At 37.7% G+C, this 23686-nt stretch overlaps 2 protein-coding genes and 1 long non-coding RNA gene across 5 annotated transcripts; all 3 read left to right on the top strand.

The window, feature by feature from the left end:
- Positions 1-1783: 1783 nt before the first annotated feature.
- LOC132158798 (hemojuvelin-like) lies at positions 1784-8382 on the top strand. Of its 2 annotated transcripts, none has more exons than XM_059568376.1 (5): positions 1784-1881; positions 3765-3817; positions 4033-4194; positions 5119-5624; positions 7400-8382. In XM_059568376.1, exons 3-5 carry the CDS (start codon positions 4092-4094, stop codon positions 8015-8017), a joined length of 1227 nt encoding a protein of 408 aa, XP_059424359.1. In that variant the 5' UTR covers positions 1784-1881; positions 3765-3817; positions 4033-4091; the 3' UTR covers positions 8018-8382. The 2 variants fall into 2 exon arrangements, with proteins under 2 accessions (XP_059424359.1, XP_059424360.1); XM_059568377.1 differs by having other exon boundaries at positions 1796-1881; positions 3765-3830.
- Positions 8383-10084: 1702 nt separating this feature from the next.
- txnipb (thioredoxin interacting protein b) lies at positions 10085-12506 on the top strand. Of its 2 annotated transcripts, XM_059568382.1 has the most exons (6): positions 10085-10544; positions 10775-10850; positions 10943-11090; positions 11181-11540; positions 11857-12150; positions 12248-12506. In XM_059568382.1, the coding sequence occupies exons 1-6, from the start codon at positions 10289-10291 to the stop codon at positions 12248-12250; spliced, it is 1137 nt and encodes a 378-aa protein (XP_059424365.1). In that variant the 5' UTR covers positions 10085-10288; the 3' UTR covers positions 12251-12506. The 2 variants fall into 2 exon arrangements, with proteins under 2 accessions (XP_059424365.1, XP_059424363.1); XM_059568380.1 differs by having other exon boundaries at positions 11857-12506.
- Positions 12507-17071: 4565 nt separating this feature from the next.
- On the top strand, positions 17072-18230 carry LOC132158821 (uncharacterized). The gene is made up of 2 exons (XR_009437716.1): positions 17072-17213; positions 17248-18230. It is a non-coding gene; the product is annotated as an uncharacterized LOC132158821 (long non-coding RNA).
- Positions 18231-23686: the final 5456 nt, after the last annotated feature.

Genomic DNA, 23686 nt, shown 5'->3' with positions numbered 1-23686 from the left:
TGGGTATTGGAACCCATGAGGCCACTGGAACCAATGTTTGCATTATGTAAAACTTTATGAATATGAAGTATGCTTAAAATCATGTTTCCCACCAAAGTTTTACAAAAAAATATTTTTTTTTATTAAATCGGACAATAGCCTTCTTATTAATACGTATCAGCATTTAAAACCTTTACCACGACAAAACTATCACAAGACATATTGTATTAATATGTAGGACTGTGTTGGAGAAGTTATTAGGCTATAATAAACATTTTACAAATTTGGAGTCGGATCAATGTTCAGTTTGCGTAAATGTTGATGCATTTCTGGCATTAATGGAATTATTCACTATTATTTATTTTAATATACCCGACTGCCAGATAAATATTTTACGTTTAACTTGCGTTTTCTTTAGCTTTTCAAATTCAAAACATCTCGAAATCGTAATCGTTCCAAGTCTTCTGACGAACGTCACCGCTAGTTGAGAATCACTGTTCTAGACGACCGGTTGCTTAGTAACGGGGTAACCTGGTGACAAGCGAATAGTCCAGCAGAAAAAAAGCACAACACAAAAGATAACGTATGTCTATAAAGAAAAGAAGGTTGTTTAAGATAACAAGTCACTTAAATAAATATCCTCAACAAATAATAATAATAATAATAAAAATAGAAAGTTTTTCTCCTGGTCCAACAAGGAGGTTATGACTTACCAACATTTACACAAAGTTCCCCAAACGCTATGTTAAAATCACATCGCTGTATCGGACATCGCTGTTTTTAAGTTTTTCTTTTTGTAAAGTCCGGTTTCACGCTATTGGCGCGTCTGCAGAGCGGTGCTTCTGCTTTTACCCAAAATGTGAGGGGCACAAAAGGACCTGCGGCCCCGCAGCGCCCCGCCTCCATCCAGCCAACAAAGAGCCTGAAACTCACTGATGCATGCATGCATACTGCAGACAACAGAGCAGATCACACTCTAAACACACACACGCACGCACGCACACAGTCCTAGATCACTATGATGCACGCAACAGACACTGAAGATGCCAGCCAAACCAGCTGCATGCATCGTTGTGTGAAGTATGCACGGAACATCTTACAATTGTTTTAATACAAAAAACTTTTAGGCGTTAAAAGGCTGGTGGTCGCGATGCACTTCGGTGTTTACAGTTATTCTGAAGCACAATTTCATTAAACTTGCTGTCTTTGCGCTGGTCAACCCCGCCACCTGCCGGACGCCCCCTGAACTGCAGCTCTTTGCGGCGTCCCCGCTAAATGAACCCAAAGATGGGCGAACACATCCTCAGAAACAAGCCCTTCGATACACTTTGGCTTTTAAAAGCCTTTTAGAAATTCATTAGGACATTATTTCATATGTTTCGATGCTCTGTACGTGTTTTCTTCGTGACAGTTTTCAACGCAGTCTATGAGGTGATTTCAGGACACACGTGACTATGTCTGTCACTTCTTTTAAAACCTTTTAATCGAAGACTTTTGATTAAGGTTGAAATTCTTAATATATTAATATAAACTCGATTCATTGGATTCTTTGAGCTTATTATTTGTTATTGGTATGCTATTCACTTTATTTTGCAACAGAAGCAAACTATTTTCTTTAAATGTGCGAGAATTCCGCTTCAGTAGCCGCTATAACTTAGCGTAAACATAAAAGTATAGTAAAGGGTAGAACTGTTTGCGCTAAAAACCGGTGATGATAGATTTAAATAATATATTGACTGGAGCTCTCTGTCAGCTGGTGCGCGTGTGGCAGGTGCGCGCGGCGACGGTGACGCGACGCGATGTGACGCGATGCGGGGTTCACACCGCACATGAGCGCGTCACAGTCAGACGTGATTGGGAAAGATCTCAGCGACGGTATACAGGAATGAGTCCTCTGATTTTGTGAGTTTCTATTAACAATATAAATATTTAATTTAATGTCTGTGTTTACATTGTAAAAAATATTTTTCTAAGATTTTTAATACTCCAAAATTTCTCTTTTAATTTGATGCGTGACTTGCCGTTTCTTTGTAAGTGTGAAATGTATTAGTAGTGTCTGAGTGAAAATTGTTTATATACCAATTTTAATTTCAGCTTAAAACTTAAGAATAGTTATGTTTATGCATTTAACCATACATTATAATAATCAGAATAAAAAATAGGCTAATTAAGTTAAGGTTTTTGGAAATTTTTTGAGTACTAGGGCTTGTCAATTATATAGCACACATCAAAATACTACAGTATTACTACCTGATACATCACTGTACTATGGTATTGCTGTAGAAATTGTGTGCGGAATAAAGTACTGTACCATAATACACTAACTGTAATACCATGATACATTATGGTAGGGAATTATTATTATATTTATGGTAAATATGATTAAAAACACACATTTTTATACATTTTCTATGTGTATTTCTTAATTAGTTTGTTTTAGCAACATATTATTTTCCAAAACGTCTGGATTGAGTAATTCTGTTTTGTTAACTTTGTGAAATAATGAGTAAGCATTGACATGAAGACTAATAATAAGAAATTATTTAGCACACTGTAAAATGATAAATAAAAGTTTTCAAAGTTGTAAATAAAACATTATTAGAATAGGTTTCATAAGAAAAATACAATTTCAGTCTTTCTGCTTAAAAATTCACTGGTTAATTCAACATATAGTCATAATTGTGAAATTTACTAGCAGTTTCTCAGTGGAAACATTTCAAAGTAAATCCTATGCCATTTCTTTTTTTCTTTTTTTTTTATCAGTGAAAGAAACCTTTATGTTTACTTTCAAACACACACACACAAACAACCAGAGTAATGCACATGTGCAGGCTGTGCCACAGACAGTCACGTCTAACAGGAAGGCAGGAGCTGATTCACAGGACTCTGTGTTCTGTGTGAGACTGAAACAGAAGTAGCTGTTTGTATGAGGATCCTGTTTCCTGACACCTTTTGTACCCGATGAGCATTTAGACACATTTGGAGTGGAAACGAGCTCTCTTTAAAAGTGCTGGCACACCAGATTCAGCCTGTTTCTACACGCAATGCACTTCAGTGAATGATTCTGAAGCGTTTCTATGAAATTAGACCGGAGAAGAGCTGTTGAGTTTCTTCTGTGTGTCTCACACCTGCTGCTGTACCACAGAGCTTTCAGTCTATTTCCACTGGGGCAGGTGCTGGAGGGGCAGGCCGGTGTGGTGGGGTATATTTAGACCCCCCTATTTCTGCCCTGCAACTCCCGTAACTGGCAGCCCATCAGCTAGAATAAATATCAGCTGTCAGTGTTGGAGCAGACAGGAAAAAAAAAGATGGAAATGCACTGGAACTACAATGTGATTTTAATGAGACTTAAGATCTTTGCTGAAAATGGGCTCCAGGTTCGTTCTGTTTAAACTAAATGATTCAAGTCTGTTTTGACAGATTGTTCATATCGGAGCTGTTGGTCAAATGCAAACACACATCTAGCACTGGAGTTTACTCTCGCGTTCCACCACTGTTTGTTTTTGAGTCTTAATAAATAACGCATCAGTGGTGAGAGTCCAAACTGCAAAATATCCCCCAGCACTGAGAGCTTTGCTTTGAATCCTCTTTACATGAAAGTTTATTTCCATCAGAACTCATCTGATCTATTACCTCTGTACAGCAGTATTCAGGCGGATGTGAATTCATGGTGGTCTTGTTTCACTCTGTGTTTCATTGGCTGTGGTGCACAGCATTTACACAACAGTCCACAACACTGTAAATGCGTTGACTGCCATTTATCAGATTCTTCTTTCTCTCCCAAGGCTGGTCAACATGACATTATCAGTCTCTTGATGGAGCTCAGGAACTCGATCAGGTGAGATCTTGTGGTAAAAGGTTTGCAGATACCATATAACTGTATACTATGTTGTTTTATCATGTGTGATGCCTGTTAGTTGAATGCCCTTATACTTAGAACTCAGATTAAACACAAACATCTAAATTACACTCAATATAATATAATATAATATAATATTTGCAGATTTGTTTCGGTTTGTTTGTTTTTTTTTCCCCCATGTTTGTTTTATATAGTGTGCTTCAGCACCTGTGCAGGCAGCTGTGAGCAGGCCGTCCTGCCTGTGTCTGTATGGATGGGAATGGCAGCATCAGCTGTTGGTGGGAATCACTTACACACAACATGGAAACACATTGTGATCATTGTTACGACGCTCCTGCTCTTAAGTACTCCTTCAGGTATCAGTCTCTTTTTATCCTCAAAAAAAAAAATAGGTAAAATTTTATTTTAAGTTGTCCTTGTTAAAGTCTAATTATACATTTAAATACTGAGTAATAATAATGAACTACATTTACTTATTATATGGTTAGGATTAGGGTTTGGCTTGGGGTTACTTGCATGTAATTATGCATAATTAATTGTTATTAGTAATAACATGTAACGTGTAACAAAGACACCTTAAAATATGTATTTAAATTTCAGCTTCAACTTATTTTAAATCCTTTACATTAATAATAATTTAAAAGTGTTTTAAATGTATGTTTTTCCACTTAAATGTACATTTTATTTCAATTGAATTCAATTGAAAAAAAGGTTTTTAATCATTTCAGTTTGGAATAACAAGACTGTATTACATTTAATTATGGTGCTCCAAAACTGTCTCCCTTATCCTCACCAAAAAGTACAGTAATGGTAGCAGATATTATTATGTAATATTGTAATAGTAATACAGTAATACTGTGGTTCTTCATGACGTTTTTGTTAGTATTGTTTATATACATATTACAGTATTTATGATTATTTAAAATAATATTTTATTTTAAGTTTTAGTCATTTTGTTAAATGCCTTTGTCATATTTATTAGATTTTTTAATTTTTTAGTTTAGATATAATTTGTTTTTATTTCAGTTTTAGTTATTCATCTTATTTCAAATTTGTTGGCATTGAAACATTTCAAATTTTATCTCTATTTTTATCTCGACCAAATATTGTCCTATCCTAACAAATCATACATCAATGGAAAGCTTATTTATTCAGCTTTCAGATGATGATTTCAAAACATTTACCCTTTTGACTGCTTTTGTGATCCTGGGTCACATTATTGAGTGAATTCTGGAAATTGAGCCATTAACATTGTGATAAAAAAAATTCTTTCCCTGCAGTATGTGCACAGTGTCGAATCTTGCAATGCAACTCTGATTTCGTGGCTGCGACCCTTGAAATTGGTGTCATTGGAGGAGGGGGTAAGGATGGAGCTAATGCTGTCTACTGCAGCTCCCTGCGATCCTATGCGCTCTGCACCCAGCGGACAGCCCGAGCGTGCCGTGGAGACCTGGCCTATCACTCTGCTGTGCAGGGCATCGAGGACCTGCTCATCCAACACCACTGCCCCCAAACAGGCCCCACGGCTCAGCCACGGCCCCTGCCCAAGCCCCCTCTCTCAGGCAACGGATGTTTCTATGAGAAGGGGTTTATGCAGAAGGAGGGCCGGGCCCCAGAGTTCCTGCACTGTGGGGTGTTTGGAGACCCTCATATCCGCACCTTTAACGAAGAGTTCCAGACGTGTGCTGTGCAGGGCGCCTGGCCACTGATAGACAACAAGTACCTGTACATCCAGGCCACCAGCACACCCACTAGAGGGAGCTCTTACACCACCATACTCACAAAGGTTTGGGGAAAAAAATCACATGCACACCTTTATCCTCTTGTATAAATCTCACATAATTATTATAAGAGTCACCTTAGAGTTTATTAAAGTGCCCCTATTATGGGTAATGAAAGGTTCATTTTTTGGATTTGGGAATCCCCAACAACAGCTGACCTGCATGCAAGGTCAAAAAACACTTTCATTGTCTTGTAATATACATTTATTTTTATATTATTTCCTCAACGACTCCCAAATGATTCGCTCAACGATTAATTTCTCCAAACCCCTCCTTTGTTTAATGCTAATCTGCGGTGATTGGTCTGCATTTTCTTTCAGACCACCACTAAAAGAGCAACAAGTGGGAGGGCAATATGCTAATGTTTTATGTTGACGTCAATATAAAATGGCTTGGGATTTGTTTTAAAAATGACTCGTTTCAATGATTCAGAGTTGACTCTTTCTTTTGAGAGACAGTAACTATATACACGGTGCACTTTCAGATTTAAAACTTTGCAGGATGTTTTCATTCACTTAGAGCTGTATTAAAAAGGTAATTTTCAAAAATCCATGATAGGGGCACTTTAATAATATATATTTTTATAGTAATAATAATGACTATTTCTCAGTAAAGAGTTGTATGTTACTCATTTTAAATAGAAAACTGCGTGGACTTAATTGCTTCTAGTATTTGCATATAGTCTGGTCTAATCAGAATTAGAATTGCTGAAAATCTGAATTATCACTTTAAAATTCTATTTTTTTCAGAATTCTGAGTTTACATAAATAATGTAATTAATTGTAAGATATGAATTAGCAATAACACAAAAAAGCTAACGTAGAAATGCACAACATAATTTTTGCCTTGATTTGCAGACTGGATGCATCAACAGTAGTTGCCAAAAGTCAGAGCCAGTCTGCAGATTTCGGGCAGTTGGAGTTTTCACTCTCAGACTCAGATTATTTAGCTCGTCTATGGTTCCATCCAGTCAGAAGATATCAAACATTTATCATACATCTAGAACAAATGTAGTTTTTATCTTTTGAAGATAAACAAAACACTGTATTTGCAAGTTACATTTGCCAATATGCTAATGTATGTTTTTGAATTATAAAAAAAAAATTAACTTCCAGTAAATAATGTACATCATTGGAGTTCAGCTGAGAAAACATTTGGGAATCTCTGATCTAAGTGGGTAATTCTTAGCCAGAAGAAGCTGATTTTAAGCTGGCATGGCTGTACACTCTCAAAAATAAAGGTTCCAAAAGGAGTATTTATGGAGATGAAAGAACCATTTTTTGGTTCCCCAAAGAACCTTTCAGTGAACAGTTCTTAAAAGAACCATTTAGTGTGAAGAGCATTTTAATAAACTAAAGAACATTTTTCAGCTGTAGCCTCTTAAGCAGTGAAAAGGTACAATAAATGTTAAATGATTTTAATTTGCCAATAAAGGATCTTTATTTTTAGGAGTTTATACTAGGGGAAACTGTTAGAAGACACAAACACTCACTTTTGTTGTGCTATAAAATGCTCCAGTAGCCTATTACTTTTATCTGCTTTAACACCCAATCAAAGTCTTCCCTTTCACGAGCCCTTCCAACTGAGAGGGAAGTAACAGATTTGTCTTTTTCAGAACTGCTGTTCAGTGCTTTCAAACATTGAGGGTTGCGTTAATGATATTGTACAGCCTGACATCTAATGACGAATTGCCATGAATAATAAATAGGACATGCATAATGAGAGATCCTGTTTGAATGTCCTGCACCTGACAGTTCTCCGCTCTCTGGTTCTTTATCAGATCACAGTAATCTTGAAGAACTGGCGCGAGTGTGCAGAGCTGCAGATATATCAAGCGGAGCTGGATAACGTTCCTCCGGCGTTTGTGGATGGTTCTGTGACCGGCGGTGATCGCAGAGGGCATCAGAGCCTGCGCGTTCACTCTCACGACCCTGGCCGACACGCTGAGATCTGGGCTACGCACATCGGGACGATGATAGTGGTGCGTCAGGTCGGCCGGTCGCTGAGTCTGTCCGTGCGCTCCCCTCGTGCGATCGTGGAGTCCTATACACCTGAGCAGGACTTGCAGTTGTGTGTATGGGGGTGTCCGGTCTCGCAGCGTATGGAGACGCCCTATGCGCATCCGTCCACACCTGCGTACACACACTGCTCCTCACTGCTTCCGGTGCAGGATGTGTATTTCCAAGCTTGCTTGTTTGATCTACAGGTCACTGGAGATTTGAACTCCAGTGCATCAGCTGTGGCTGCTTTAGTGGATGCTCGTGAAATGATCTCGGACCCTGATAGGGTTCACCTGCTGACGGACAGGGCAGGTAACAACCCTCCATCATTGCCGGTGGCACTGGCCTTAAGCATCCTTGTAGAGACCTTCAGACGTACATTCTTGGCCCCAGTGTGACATCAAAAACACTGCACTAAAACATGCCGAATGTGATATTTAAAGGATGTTTATATTGTTGTTCAATGTTTACATCTCAGTGGTTTTGGAGGTTTGTGGTTTGTGAATAGAGGCTGTCCGGAACGGCCGTGGAAAAAAATAATTTTATTGTGTTTGTTTCAGTGTTACATGCACATAAAGTGTGTGAATTATAAGTGTAACATATTTGTGGATATTTGTATCTGGATAAACGTGAATAATCTTTGAAAGAGTAAGCAAATGTGAGTGATTTGCTCATGCATCTCAGTGAAGGTTTTCTCAAAGATGAAATTTATGCAGGTTTGTATTTACAATAAAGAAAAATGTAAAAATGTTTCCACAGCCAACACAGCATTAATTAATGAAGGTCATCATTAATTGAATTTTTATTCTCCAGTTATTTATTCAAAACTAAAATAAAGAGTATTGAATTATTTTCCTGTCAAACTTATGATATTATAACTTTTTGTAAATTATGAATTTGGGAAATTTACCAAGATAATCAGATTTTTTCCCCCCAGTGATCGTCTTTGTCCAATGCTTACTACAGAAAGCCTTTTGTTTAAAGTTACAGTAATTCATCATTTATGCTCATAAAAATAATTTATACTGGGTTTGAGATGCAGGCTTCAGTTAGATTTGGGTGAGGATCACAGTTGATGGAAGTTTCATTTCTTATGAATGATCAAAAATCGGTGACTACTTCTGAGTCCTTCACACTTGAGTGATACTGGATGGTGTTCATTTATATGAACTTGAATGTTTACATTATATTGGTATCGGTTACATGACTGAAAGCTGTTTTTCCTGTTTCTTCACTACTTTTTATGCTATGCTTTTTTATTTATATATAATGTATAAGACAGATAATACTATGTACAATAAAGACAGCCATCCAAAACAGAGGGAGTCAAGCATTACGCACATCCCACCTTCCTTAAACAGCACTGTAACTGGAGATGAAGGGCTCAGGATAGACAGCATAATGAATGAGGTAAGCAGCTGTTTGTTTATATACATGTACTCTTATCACCATTAAGATGAATGGTTGGATTATATGAACAGACTCCTAAACTTTTAATAGAGACTCGTGCATTGGAGTGTGTTGGATCAGTCAACAGATGGCAGTGCTCATCCAATCAGAACAGTCCATGTGAACAGTTTCCATCAAACAAACACGTTTCTGAACATGTGGATTGTTCCTAGCTGCTATTGTTTGGTCCTCTCTGATGACCACTGAACCTCACTCTACATGCCCATTCAGTCTGGTATCTCTAGATTTAGTACTGAATATATATTATTTGTACATGTACCAGGGCAATATCATAGTTTTTAATATGTACCACCAGGTTAAGGCTATTTACTGAACGTGCAACAGGGCAATCTCATGGTATTCTGAAATAATAAGAATATTATGGTTTTCCCGATATCTACCAATTGGTAATATTGTGATTTTTTTGGACATCTACCAGAGCAACACCATGGTATTGTACCAGGGGATATGCAAAAAGTACATGATTTTGGACATATGCCATAGTAATGTAGTATTCTTATGGTATATGTCTAAAATCGTACTTTTTGCATATCAAAATAACCATGCGAACAATCATGGTAGTGCCACAGTCCCTTATTTCTCCGGGCTAAACTAGACGGTGTAGAAATTTTGGTGCCATTCAGTTTAGGTATATATAAGTCTTTATGCAGAAAGAAATCGCCTCTACTATGAACACGCGTTACATGCGTTACGTGCGTGTCCGTCTAACATGATTATTTGGAGCAGGTAACAAGAGTCTCCAATGCGCATTCATACTCCACCCCTGCTCCATTCAATTACTCCACCTCCTCAACCACTGCCCCTTACCCACGAGTTGTCCACGCGCTCTCTACGGACTCTCATTGGCCTGGGTGGACGCAAACAGCCCGTGTGTCCTATGAGAGAGATGTGCGTGGGGAGATCCACGAGGCGCATGTGGCTCTCCAGCACTGATGCCCATGTGTGTCCAGCTCGCATCATCAGCACAGCGGCCGAGTGAACTATATAACCACCCACTCCCACTCAGTGTTTACTGACAGATCTGAGTCACCAACAAACGACCAAAACATCTAATAATATTCAAATAGTTAATAAAACTAGCCGTACTGGTGAGCTTAATGCGCAACTGATTCATTCAGTTACATTAATAAATAGGCCTTTAATACAACGTTTAGTGGCATTATTAGAATTGATAGTCGCATAGTTAATAAAACAGCAACATGGGTGTACTAACAAAGAAACCCAAGACCTTCGAGGTTCAGTTTAGTGACCCGAACAAGAGCGCGTACAGCGGCGGAGATAAAGTGGCCGGGTGGGTGATCGTGGAGGTGGCGGAGGTGGTGCAGATCTCCGCCGTTAAACTGCTCGGAATCGGATGCGCTAAAGTCGATTATAATAAAGGAAAGATGCACTGCAGGGATGAGATTGAGTACATGAAGTATGAAGAAGTTCTTCACCTCAATCACCAGCCAACAGGTGAGGCACAAACTTTGGTTAACTCGGTGCGCGAATTTTAAGTTGTTTTTGCCAAGTTAACTAACCGACAACTATCTTAAAGATATGTTGTTGAACAGTTAAAAAAATTGTGAATGTAAGTCTAAGACATGTTTATTGAAAAATCTTTCCTAAATTGAAAATTTGAAAGACATGAGCATAATTAAATAATGACAATTGAGTGTTTCTCAAACGCAATCTCTCCTTCGCAGATGCAGATGACTCCATCATTCTCAGGCCTGGAAAGAGATACGAGTTCATGTTTGGGTTTGAACTTCCACAGACAGGGTGGGTTTCATTTCAAAATTCCCATTAACATTGTTATTGCGTTCAAATAATTTAGCCACAGTTTTAATGTAAGATCTACCCCTCCCAAACAGGTGCCTTGTTTCCTCCTATGTGGGGAAGTTTGGCTCTGTCCGATACTACGTGAAGGCCGTCATAGAGAAATCAGGCCACCAGTATGCGGAATGCCAGCGATATTTCGAGGTGGAGGAACCCATTGATGTCAACACCCAAGAGCTCATGGTGATTAAGTCCAGACAGTTCACACACATTTCTGTGAAATGGATGTGACTGAAACGTGAGAGTAATTAAGCCCTTTCTGCTTCCTCTCAGGCCCCAGTTACAGGAGCAAAACTGAAGAAAGTCACCTGCATGTTTATTCCCGACGGCAGTGTTTCTATGGCCGCTCGCATAGGCCGGAAGGGTTACTGTGAAGGAGAAGACATATGCATTGATGCTCAGTTCGAGAACTCCTGCTCTCGGATCGTCGTTCCTAAAGCCGCCATCATTGCCAAGCACATTTATCGGGCAAACGGCCGCACCAAAGAGTTTCACGAGAAGCTCACTTCTGTCAGAGGAGACCATATCATCTCTGGCATGTGTGACGTGTGGCAGGGGAGAGTACTTCGTGTGCCAAAACTGAAGCCAACTATCCTGGGCTGTGACATTATCCACGTTGACTATTTTCTGAGGGTGAGTTATATTCTTGATAATCAATGCAGATGCTTTGGACTCCGCCTGCGGATCTGAGCTTACACTTTGAAAAAATAAAAGTTCTTTATTGTCATGAAGAACCTTTACCATCCTTTCCATTGCACAACACACATTCTTTAATGTGGAAAAAGTTTCTAAATGTACTTCACACTAAGAATAAAATCTTTTAAGAACTGTTCACTGGAAGGTTCTTTGGGGAACCTAAAATAGTTCTATTAAGGCATTGCTGCAAAAACCTCCTTTTGGAATCTTGATATTTAAAGAGTGTATAATATCTCTTTTTACCCGGGCACAGATCTACTTGCAAATCCCAGGAAGTGAGAAACTCATCCTAGATCTTCCTCTGGTCATTGGGACGATCCCCTACAATGGCATGAACAGTCGCACTAGCAGCATGAGCAGCCAGGACGGCAGTGGCACCTCCAGCACCTGTGTGTCACTTCCGTCTTCTCCACCCAGCTACAGCGAGATCTCCCGGGACAACCACATTGATAGTTCCTTCATTCCTCTCCTGGATGATTATGACGAGGATGACAGTCCTATATTCATGCGGATTCATGCGCTCCCCCCTCCCCCAGCATACACTGAGGTACACATGCACATATAAATAGACATATATAAACAAATCCTCGATCATAGATGAGATTGCACTAAGGATTGTGTCTGTCTTTCATCTGATTAAACAGTAAAACTAATACTGCATCGGAAGTGGAGTTCTCCTTCAGAAGATATTCCAACGTGAGATCAAATGCAGGGAGATTCAGATTTCAGATCTCAGAATGACATTGCTAATGGACCATGCATGCTTTACTTCAGAGTTGCGGACTATGAAATGCTATGTCACACCAAGAACTGGTCGATTGCAAGTCGGTGAAGTCGTCTGAAGCTGGACTGTTTTGCTGATGTAAGAACCCACCACTTGAAAATGACCACTGATGTCTTCATGTTAAAGAATCCTCAGCATCTGAGAGAGTTGTTACATTTATGATTTTGCCATATTGGCATAATATTCTGTCTGCACTTATTTCAAATTGGAAAGTGTTTGTGGTAGAAAAGCCATTGGATTACAGAGACAATATTTTTGTAATGCACAAAAATGTGATACAGTTTTATGAGTGGAAACAATTATAATATCATTATGAGTTGTTTGCTGAGCTGTTGGTTTGCTGTTATTACAGTCTTTCCTGGAAGGCATGTGTATTTCTAATTTCATATAGAAATTAGAATATGCATATATAGTCAGTATATAGTCAGTTTTTAATAGTATATAATTGAGTATTACTGTCAAGTTAATCCACTTTGAAATTTGAAACTGATTGTTATGTGCATTTTGTACTCTTGATTTTTCATTTGAACTTTTTTTATTTTGAACTTTTAATAACATTACAGAATACAATAAACAATTAAAATATCGAATGTAATCAAGTGTCATTTGTATGAGATCTATCTATCTATCTATCTATCTATCTATCTATCTATCTATCTATCTATCTATCTATCTATCTATCTATCTGTCCGTTGGTTGGTTGGTTTGTATGTCTGTCTGTCCTGTATATTTACTGTATATCTGAGTATAAGTTACAGTGTAGTTTTGTTTTATGGAACATCCGGTGTGTAAATGCATTAGCGCAGAGTCTGTCTGCACTCATGAGGATGAATGCAGAGGAAAGGTTGATAGCCGGAGACAAAAACACGTAGCATCTGTTGTGTGTGTCTGAGGGGAGTGTTTTCTGGCTGGAAAATATTCAAGAGCTATTTCCTCATGGGCAAAGCACTTCCATCCATGGGTGTGTGTTCAGAATAGCATTTCAGTTATGTAAGATCCAATCAAACTGGGCAAAGTGGACGTGCTGGTAACCATCTACAGTACTGTATGTCTACAGTACACTTACTAGGCTAGTAGGCTATTCTGTGCTTATTGTTTGGTTTTTCATATGGATAAAAATATGGATACCATATTTTGATGGGGTCTAAATTTACGCTAATGAAAATTGTTCTATTTAGTATTGTTCCAAGATTTTGTTTTCTTGAATGTGTTTCTAAATTAATATATGCAATGCAAAAACATTAATTATACAGTATGTGAAAAAACTCAGAAAGGAGTTGCCTTGTCCATGGTCATCCATGCAGGACCCATGCGTGCAGGAATGGAACTGACACAAGGCCGAGATCAGCAATCCTGGAACCATTAAATCAGACATAAGCAACCTGATGCGGCTGTTTACTCACTGTGCAGCTGTTCCTCTTTATAGCACTCTCTCAAAAAAGAACTGTACCTCTCCTGACCCCCCTCTGTCTCGCTCACGTACTCGCTCCATTTCCAGCTCTTGAACTTGAACCTTGCTCAGAAATCCAGAGTTGACTCGCATTCTCTTGATTTTTCTATATGTTTCTGTAAGCTGGAGTGAATTGTGTAATGCCATTGCATGATGTTGTGTGAGACAAATAAATCAGTGGTTGAGGCCCACTGCGCAGGTCAGAAAGGAAGGCATCTCCGATCCCTAAACAGAGATGCAGGCTCTTATTTGCGTTAACATCTGATTGACATTTCTGTTTAGTTAAACTAATCATGATTAATTCAACTTAAATCTTACTTTTTAAAAACAGCTTCTGTCTGTTGTTGTTGTTTTTTTTTCTGTTGTAAAAAAACATGCTGCTTACCACCAGGGACTCTATTCTGTGATTGACAGGTAGGATATGATATGATATGAGCCTTAATACTTCAAGTCAAAGTTGTTTATTGTCTTCTCTCACCTGTGTGGTAGAAGGAACATATAATAGGTATAGGGTCCTATGTTGCAAAATAATCTTAAAGGTGAAATACGTGTTTCTTTTCTAAATTAAAGGGATTGTCCACTCTAAATTATTTACTCATCTTTTACTCATGTCATTCCAATCCTGTATATACAGTATGTCTTGGTCTCTGTGGGACGCAAAAGAACATATTTTGAAGAATGTTATGGTTCCCATTGAATTCCATTATTTGTTTGTTTGTTTATTATTATTATTATTATTTTTTTTTTGGAAGACCATGGGTACAAAGTTTTTGATTACAAACATTCTTCAAAATATCTTCTTTTATGTTTCACAGAAGAAGGAAACTCATCCAGTTTTGGAACAACATGAGGGTTAGTAAATGCTGTTTGAATTCTCTTTCTTTTGGGTGAACTTTCCCTTTACAAAATGTAAATCAACTATTTATAGGTTGATTTCCTTGAAAACTACAGACACTGTGTAATCAAAACATTGCTTTGTTTAAGTATAGCAACATAGGCTGAACCAATGGTAGGAGTTTGGGGCGTGACTATTTTGTTCTGGTCAACCAATGGTGGGGGAGGGGTTTGGGAAAACCTGATTATTTTTGTTATTGCAAATCTGTTTGGAGATTCTAGTGTTAAATAAATGACACACTTCACCTTTAACACGGTTACCAGCAAACACAGTTAATAATTGAAACCTTTCAGTGGGACGGCAGAGGAATCGTCCCATCAAGAATCATTTGTACAGGACAGTATGCGTGCTGGTTTGGAACTGCATCAAGGACAACACCAGCAATCCAGGAAACATCAATTGAGAGAATCATACACCTGATATGGTTGATATGGTATGCAGCTGTTCCTTTTCTTAGAGCACTCTCAAAAAGGATCTGAGTCTTTCCTGACCTCCCTCACGTACTCTTTATGTCCCTCTGTTCCCACCGCTTGAAGCCTAGTTTCCGAAATACACCCAAGCAGAGCGTGTGTCTCCTAGCCTTAGCTTTTTCTGTGAGATTCACATTTGTGATTCCATTACGTGATATTGTATGAAAAGCACTGCATACTGTCAGCATGAGCTGCCATTTACTCTTGCTTTTGTAGAAAAGACTAAAATGAAAATGTCAAACTGTAACATTAAGATGCCATAGTATTAATTATTCCAGCCATCAGCTACTAATCATTTCCACAATGCAGTTGCTATGGCTTCTTTACTGTTATGTGAGAGAAGTACAGTTTGTCCTGCTGACTAACACTGTCTGCTTCCAACAGGGAGAGCGAGGCTCTGCTGTGATTCACAGATGCAACATGGGCCTTGGTATTTGTTTTACACACTGTGGCCTAGAATGTGAAACATTTTGTAAAAATGAATAGAGAATATGTCAGTGGGATATGTTATAAATAGAATAATGCAGATATTTCACATTAAAGACAACATTATTTAGCACACATGATGAGGATGGATAGCTTGCTTTGATTTATAAACTGCTCAAAATACTAATTAATAAACTTTGATCGAAGGACTAAAGGAATAGCCCAAGCTTTTTTTTTAAAGAACAGTGCTCTTTGACTTATTTTAGCCACTATGCACCTATAGCAATGCCTTACCAACCACCCAGAATGACTTAGCACCATTTTGAATCTGTTTAATAAAAAGAGTTCTTCATATTTGGTGAGGGATTCAGTTATTTTCTTTCTTCAGATAAGTAAGCCTACATCGAGCCCAATCGAGATTTGTTTACTCAAAGATGCTGTATGTACTGTATGTTCTTGACTCTACGAAAGCATAAAAATACGATAATATGTTTGCAGATTTTTTAAAAACATACTAAGTTAACATATATGTTTATCTGATAAACAATTCTACAGTCAATTATTCTCCTTAAAAAATGTGCGTTCCAAGCCGAAATGTCGGTCTCTGTTTTGGTTTGTGAAACCCTGCTGCAGTTTACCCTATTGTATTTTGGCTCCCCGGGTTGCCAATTGGTGGGAAAAGCATTTTATTTCAATTCAGTCATGGAAGCTGGTAAACAAAACGGGTTAGAGCGTCAATCTGACAACCAGCGTGTGCGTCAAGTCTGAGGAGGTGGGACCAGGTGAAAAAAACCCTCTCCAATATTTTGAATTTGAACTACAATACCTAGTTCAACCACTCGGTGTCAATCCTACATGCAGTACCTTTAAAGGGTTAGTTCACCCCAAAATGAAAATTATGTCATTGATTACACACCTTCATGTCTTTCCAACCCCATAAGACTTTCGTTCACCTTGGGAACACAAATTAATATTTCTTGATGAAATCTAAAAGCTATCTAACCCTCTATAGACAGCAATGCAATTGAAATGTTCGCAGGTCCAGAAAAGTAGTAAATAAATCGGTAAAACAGTCCATGTGACATCAGTGGCTCAACTTCAGTTTAGCGATGCTACAAAAATCCTTTTTTTTTGCAAAGAAAACAAAGATAACAATTTTTTCTCAACCATTCTTCTCCCCTGAGTTATGTCTTCCGCCATTTTAGAAAGTATTACAATGCATATTCACAATTTACATTAAGCATAAATAATTCTTATTATGCGGATTACTTTCATGTGCGCACTTTCCCCTCGAACTTGATTACGTCCAATATGTTCTTGGGTACTCTCCAAAATAGCAGAAGACGTAACTCGGGGGAGAATAATGGTTGAGTAAATAATAGTGTTGTCAAAAGACCCGGTACTTCGGTACCAAGTCGGTACTAAAAATTTTTTCAAATGGGACGGTACCAGGTTTCTTTAAAGGGGGGGTGAAATGCTCATTTTCACTCAATCTCCTGTTAATCTTGAGTACCTATAGAGTAGTACTGCATCCTTCATATCTCCAAAAAGTCTTTAGTTTTATTATATTTATAAGAGAAAAATAGTCTGTGCCGATTTTTTTCAGAAAAATACTGGAGGCGTCTGGAGGCGTGACGTGTGGGCGGAGCTAAAGAATCACGAGCGCGAGTAGGCTTTTGCGTTGAGAGCGTTTGGAAGTTGTGACATTACCGTGAGGAAAAAAAACCCATCATCCAAAACAAACCATGGCTAACAGTCAGATTCAGCCGTTTATTTATGATCCAGAATCAGATCACGAGGCTGAAACTAAACGAGAGCAGCAGCAGCAGCAATGACTACAGCAGGACGTCTCTATGTGGTATGTATTGAAACTGTATATATTTGCTTAGCGGTTTTGGAAAATGACTAAGTTCCACTTTGTCGTCTTTTTTTTTCTTTAAAGGTGTACAAGGTTTACTTGATGTGCTTACGCGCCGATAGCTAAGTTAACAACACAGAGATATTTGAAGCAGTTTTACTCACCGCCTGCGGTTCCAACACACGATCGTGACCCTTTTTCGTTGGGATTGCATCATCCTTAAGAAATAAACGATATGCAAATCCGGCGTCAAACTGGGCCTTGTTTGTAAAACAAGCATCTTCGAAATGCAGGGAACAAACAAAAACACTTGCACAACTCCGTCGATGCTCTGTAAAAATAAACTCCGTCCACTGGTCCCTTAATGTTTTTTTTTTGGTAATCTGTGCAGGGTTGTCTTGCCCTCGCAACCAAAAACACACTTCTTTTGTGACATTTCGCGACGCTCTCGCTCTGATCAGTGAATGTCTCTGCTCCGCTCTGCTCTACGGGACCGCGCGCTCTTCCGGCAGAAATTACCCATATAAGGAAATTCCGCTCCATCTAACGTCACACAGACCCATACTCGAAAAAAACTTTCCGAAACTTGTGACAAACCGGAAGGAGTATTTTTGGAACAAAAATACTCCTTCAAACGTACAACTTAATTTTTGAAACTTTGTCCATGTTTAGCATGGGAATCCAACTCTTTAACAGTGTAAAAAACTCAGTATGCATGAAATAGCATTTCACCCCCCCTTTAAGTACCGGTAGTACCGAGGTCCCGTTCAAACCCGGTTCAGCCAATGATTTCCGTGAAGCAGAAAACGAGGACGGAATCTCAAAATCCAGTCATGAAAATGAAACTTACATTTTAATATGGACAGTCATGGAATTTGTCCAGAGGTGGAAAGAGTACAAAAATATTCTACTCAAGTAAAAGTACCATTACATTAATGAAATTTTACTTAAGTACAAGTAAAAGTACCAGTCTAAAAATCTACTCAAGTAAAAGTAAAAAGTAGCTCATTTAAACTTTACTCAGAGTAAAAATTACTTAGTTACATTTTAACAGTGGGAGGGAGTCAAAATGGGACAGGCCAAGAGTGTCAAACTCAGTTCCTGGAGGGCCACAGTCCTGCACAGTTTAGATTTAACCCTAATTAAACACACCTGATCCAGCTAATCTAATCATTTAGGTTTATTTGAAAACTACAGGATATGTGTGCTGGAGCAGGGTTAGAACTAAACTCTGCAGGGCTACGGCCCTCCAGGAACTGAGTTTGACACCCCTGGGATAGGTCTATTAATCTCAAACTAGTTTTTAATTAAAGGAATCAGTTATTTAGAATAATAAAACATTTGGGCTGTTACCAGGCAAATCAGTATCAACAAACTCATCTTTTAATGCAGAGGAAATGAAGAAGATTCATTGGAAGTGGCATTTAGATGTATTACACTGTTTAGTGCAGGACAAGAATGCATTTAACCTGCAGTTACAAATGCATGAATAATGTTTTGATATACAAGACATAAAATGTTGAATACTCATTTGAAATGATAAGAAATTAATTATTTAAAAAAATCAAAAGATACTTTAAATGTGAAATTAAAATGGCCAGTATGTGTCAGCAAGTCACTGTTAATAAGTGAGTCATTGCGATTGAACCGAATCATTTAAACGGTTGATTCATTCAGGAACGAAACACTGTCACGTTGCTCAGAGACGCAAAACTGTGCTTTGGTGGCTGTGTTTGGAATTATTTTCTGTTGTAGAAATAGAGCTAAAAAGGCAATATGGTTTCTAAAACGCAAGTCTCTTAATTAACTTGTTTACTGAACTGTTATATATATATATATATATATGTATGTATATATTCATGATGATTTTGGGAGGAAACGATGGCATTCTTTGTGTGATTTTGATTTAATATATGAAATTATATAAATATGTGAATTTTCTGCCCCTATATCTTCAATTTTGTGATCATTCTAAATGCATTTTAGGAGACTGAATCACACAGTGAAAGAACGCAAATGCGCGCGGACATCATTAAAACAAAAATAGCACACTCCTCACCACTGTCTTTTTAGCTAATTTGTGCAAAACCTCTTGCTAAAATGTCAAAGCTTCATTTTAACCACCAATGCAACGATGCAATTATTTAGCTTACCTCTACATTCTTGCGAATGGTTGATGTCTTGTCGAGATTTTATAAGCTGCTAGTTTGGTCTTCCTAGGCAAATACAGCTTACACTGCATAATAGAGCATACATATGGCCAGGGTTCACTTCATTTCCTTCGAGTTCAACTTCAGAATATGACGGGGTTTCGTTTTCAGCGGTGTCTGCACCACTAACGCCTGTTTTGTCCGTCTGCATCTTTCTTGTGATTTTAGCGCCAGTTTGCCCTCCCCATAATTTACTGACGTAGTTTCCAGGGAGCGATTTTTTTCTTTCTTTTTTTTTTTTTACTCAGTAATTAATGTGTTTTAAAATGTAGCGAAGTACAATACTTCAAACAAAATATACTTAAGTAAAAGTAAAATTACAGATTTAAAAAATTACTTTAAAAAGTATTAGTACACAAAAAAGCTACTCAATTACAGTAACGCGAGTAAATGTAATTCGTTACTTTCCACCTCTGAATTTGTCAAAGTTAGCATATATTAATCAAATCAAATCTCCATATGGACCAGTATCTGTAAATGTTAAGCCGCAAAAGTTGTTTGAAATATGAATCCGTGTTCTGCGCGTCTCTGTGTGAATTAATGAATGACAGAGACGTGCGGGTTTGTTTACTACATAGACCGAAGCGCATGACGCTTGCATTAATTTCAGCATCTGAGCTTCAGAGTTCTCTCTCCATCAAGCGATCTGAACTTTTCAGTTCATCTCAATGGACGCACAGCGCACCTGTATTTGATGCTCTGTAAACTCTTTGTGAAGGCGCACGACTCACCGTCGCTTTACTGATAGCGCTGTTTCTCACACATGCAAAGAGAGAGAGAGCGAGAGTCGTACCACGCTGAATCGACACGCTATATGTAAACTATTCTTTGTTGTCTTCTCCTGTCAAAATAATGTAGTTCATTTAGAATTATTCATATTCATTTTCGAACAAGCAGAAGACATACCGGTTTCTCCGGTAGTGGGCGGAGCTAATGCGCAAATGGCAATTTCATTGGCTGGCGCTGATCTAGTACCTTCCCTGTTTTGATTTCAGCAAATCAGTTTGACCGAACGCAAACAACGTGATTAATATTCATGAACCCAGCGGCTCATCAATCCATAGTGCATTGAATATACATTAGTGTGATAGTAGAATTAGTAGAAGGTATTTTATTTTAATAATAATTAATATGATCTATTACTATTTTTTTTTACAGAAACCCTCAATGACCAAAAATATCTTAAGCATCACCACCAGTCTTGAGTTCAGTTAAAATGACAAATATGCATTCATTAGGCCTAATTTTTACATAAGGGCATTGTGCTAGAAATATTACTATTATTTAGTAAAATGTATGTGATACTGCTACTACTGTTGAAAAAATTTATAAAACTTTATTTTATTAAGAAATAAATCACAATATTTCTTCCATGTTTTAATTTTAATAGCAAATCCCCTTTATTTACTAAAAATAAAATGTGTTTAAATTTCATAAATTAAAAGACAAATTAAATTTGGGTGAAACTTGTTTACTGTTTTTCATAATTATATAACTTGTAGAAAAACTTTAAACACAATTATAAATACGTATAAAGAATGGCATTGGTTTTATTTTTAGTGCTAAAAAGTTTTTTTTTTTTAAATTAGCATATTTTTGTGTTTTGCTTTGGTACCGAAATTGGTACCGAGAACCGTGGATTTTCACTGGTATCGGTACAGAATACTGAAATTTTGGTACCGTGACAATACTAGTAAATAATATTATTTTTGTTTTCTTTGCGCAAAAAATTGTATTTTCGTAGTATCCCAAAACTGTTGTGAGTAACTGATGTCGCATAGACTGTTTTACTGATGTATTTACTACATTTCTGGACCTGGGAACATTTCAGTTGCGTTGCTGATCAGGCCATTTAAAAAAAATGACATAATAAGCCTTTCATATAGACACGAAAACCCTTTCAACCAAAGATTAGTCCAGCATCTGTGTGCAAGAATCAATATGAGTTTGTCAAGTGCATTTCAATTCAAGATCTCCATGTCTGGGAGGAAATCTGGATGCTAATAGCATTGGCTGGCCTGTTTTATCTTAGAATCAGGTTTCTGTGACCTTTGCATCAGTAACAGGCTCATCCAGGACTAATACTGAGTTGAATGTTGACTCACTTTTCTGTTTGCTGGTTAGTGCATCAATTTGACAATCTCCTTCAGAAGGGTTTTCTGTATGCAACATATATTTGGGAATGCAACACAAGAGATGTTCTTTTTAATAATGAATTGCCTGAAACATGTTAGCAGTATATAGTATTTGTAGCTGTGAGCAGATCCTCATATTCTCAGCCTCATTCATATGGGATGAGTGCTGATGTGATTGTGGATAAAGCTTTTACCAAGCACAGTGTCCTACACTCTAAGACTTCAAGTGACAAAAATAATCATGTTCCTGAAATAAGTGTGTGTGTTACGGAGTGTTCTTTGTATAAAACTTAATTATTCACCCTTCTACTGAGGGCAGGACAGGTTGGATTGTTATGTAGGGTTCTTATGTTGCTTTTGTTTTCAGTACACAGCCATCCAGACGGAGCGGTGCATCCTAATTACCAGAGCTGAAGGACAGAGGATATCTCCTCGCCACTTTAGCTGGAATAACTAGCCTGGTAAGTGTGTGTGTGTGTTTGCTTTTCTTTACTTCAGCTTAAAAGGATCCTCAGGGTATTCGCCAGGCCTAGATGGAATTTCGATTGAAAATGTGCAGGATGAGTTTAAAGATAGTACAATGTGTTAAAGGAATAGTTCAGTAAAACATAAACATTTGATGAAACTTTATTATCACTCAGGCTATAAAAGGTGTAGATACATTTTTTAATTCAAGAGATGAGATTTGTATAAATGTAGCTTTCCATCACTTGCTCACCAATGGATCCTCTGCAGTGAATGGGTGTCATCAGAATGAGAGTCTAAACAGCTGATAAAAACAACACAATAATCCACAAGTAGTTCACACAACTCCAATCCACCATTTAACATATTGTGAAGTGAAAAGGCTTTGTTTGTAATAAGCAAATCAACACTGAGATGTTTTTAACTTAAACAACTATTGCTCTCTGCACTAAAAAAGTTTTGAATCACGAGAGACATACACACTCTTAACAAGTGGAAACTGTTCTAAACAAATATGTTGGTGGATTTTGATGTGAAAAGACAACAGGGAATGAGCTTTATAAACTCATTCTGACGGCACCCATTCACTGAAGAAGATCCACTGGTGGGCAAGTGATGTAATACTAAATTTCTCCAAATCTGTTCAGATGAAGAAACAAGTTCTTCTACATCTTGGATGGCCTGAGGGGGAGCACATTTTCAGTAAATGTTTATTTTTGGGTGAACTATTCCTTTAAGGATTATATCTTAGCTGAAAGCATTCTAACATTAGTAAAAATATTTAATGATTCTGCAGAAATCTGCTGAGCTTTTTAAGAAATGTGAGTTTTATGTGGACAGATTGTGTCTAGGCCTGGTAATCACTTCTCTTCTGCTATGCAGTTCAGGGTCTGGCAGCAGACGTACACTCTTGGTTTACACACCTGCTGTTTATGAGGTCATTTGCAGTCTTTACAGAGGAAATGGATCCCTTTATCCATTTAGCATGTTTTATTAGATTGTGCTGGCTTTAACTCTGCAAGAAAACGTTTTTATTCAGTTAACTCTTTTGAAGAGAGTTAAGCCAAATACAGTTTTGGAATTTTTAGCAAAAATTAATTGTAAAAACGTGATGTAATTCATCATGAAAATAGCCACAGAAGCACAAAAAGGCGTTAAACACAAACAAACAATTAACAGAGGAATTGAAGAGTTTCATGGAAATTGTTGACAATTGTTTTGGATTGTTTCAAAAATGTATTGCTTCACAATGTGTAACAAAAAATAATAAAACAATTTTATGCATGATTTTTAGTAATTTGTCTGTTTTTAGCTTGTGACATGCAAGGAGAAACAAAGTAAATGGTTTGTGCAATTATCTTGGCATTTCTTTGCAAGCATGCTGAATTTG

Source organism: Carassius carassius, chromosome 15 (genome assembly GCF_963082965.1).
Source record: "Carassius carassius chromosome 15, fCarCar2.1, whole genome shotgun sequence".
In the NCBI taxonomy this organism is placed as follows: Eukaryota; Metazoa; Chordata; class Actinopteri; order Cypriniformes; family Cyprinidae; genus Carassius; species Carassius carassius.
The sequence above is the reverse complement of the archived record's forward strand: the minus strand, read 5'-3'. Positions and strand labels throughout refer to the sequence as shown.

What these genes read in the sequence shown, in the direction of transcription:
- txnipb (XM_059568380.1), top strand. Translation starts at nt 10,289, where the DNA reads ATGGGTGTACTAACAAAGAAACCCAAGACCTTCGAGGTTCAGTTTAGT. An exon ending in CCTCAATCACCAGCCAACAG is followed by an intron (nt 10,545 to 10,774) that starts GTGAGGCACAAA and finishes TCTCCTTCGCAG; the next exon opens with ATGCAGATGACTCCATCATT. An exon ending in TCAACACCCAAGAGCTCATG is followed by an intron (nt 11,091 to 11,180) that starts GTGATTAAGTCC and finishes GCTTCCTCTCAG; the next exon opens with GCCCCAGTTACAGGAGCAAA.
- LOC132158798 (XM_059568376.1), top strand. Translation starts at nt 4,092, where the DNA reads ATGGGAATGGCAGCATCAGCTGTTGGTGGGAATCACTTACACACAACA. An exon ending in GCTCTTAAGTACTCCTTCAG is followed by an intron (nt 4,195 to 5,118) that starts GTATCAGTCTCT and finishes CTTTCCCTGCAG; the next exon opens with TATGTGCACAGTGTCGAATC. An exon ending in ACACCACCATACTCACAAAG is followed by an intron (nt 5,625 to 7,399) that starts GTTTGGGGAAAA and finishes GTTCTTTATCAG; the next exon opens with ATCACAGTAATCTTGAAGAA.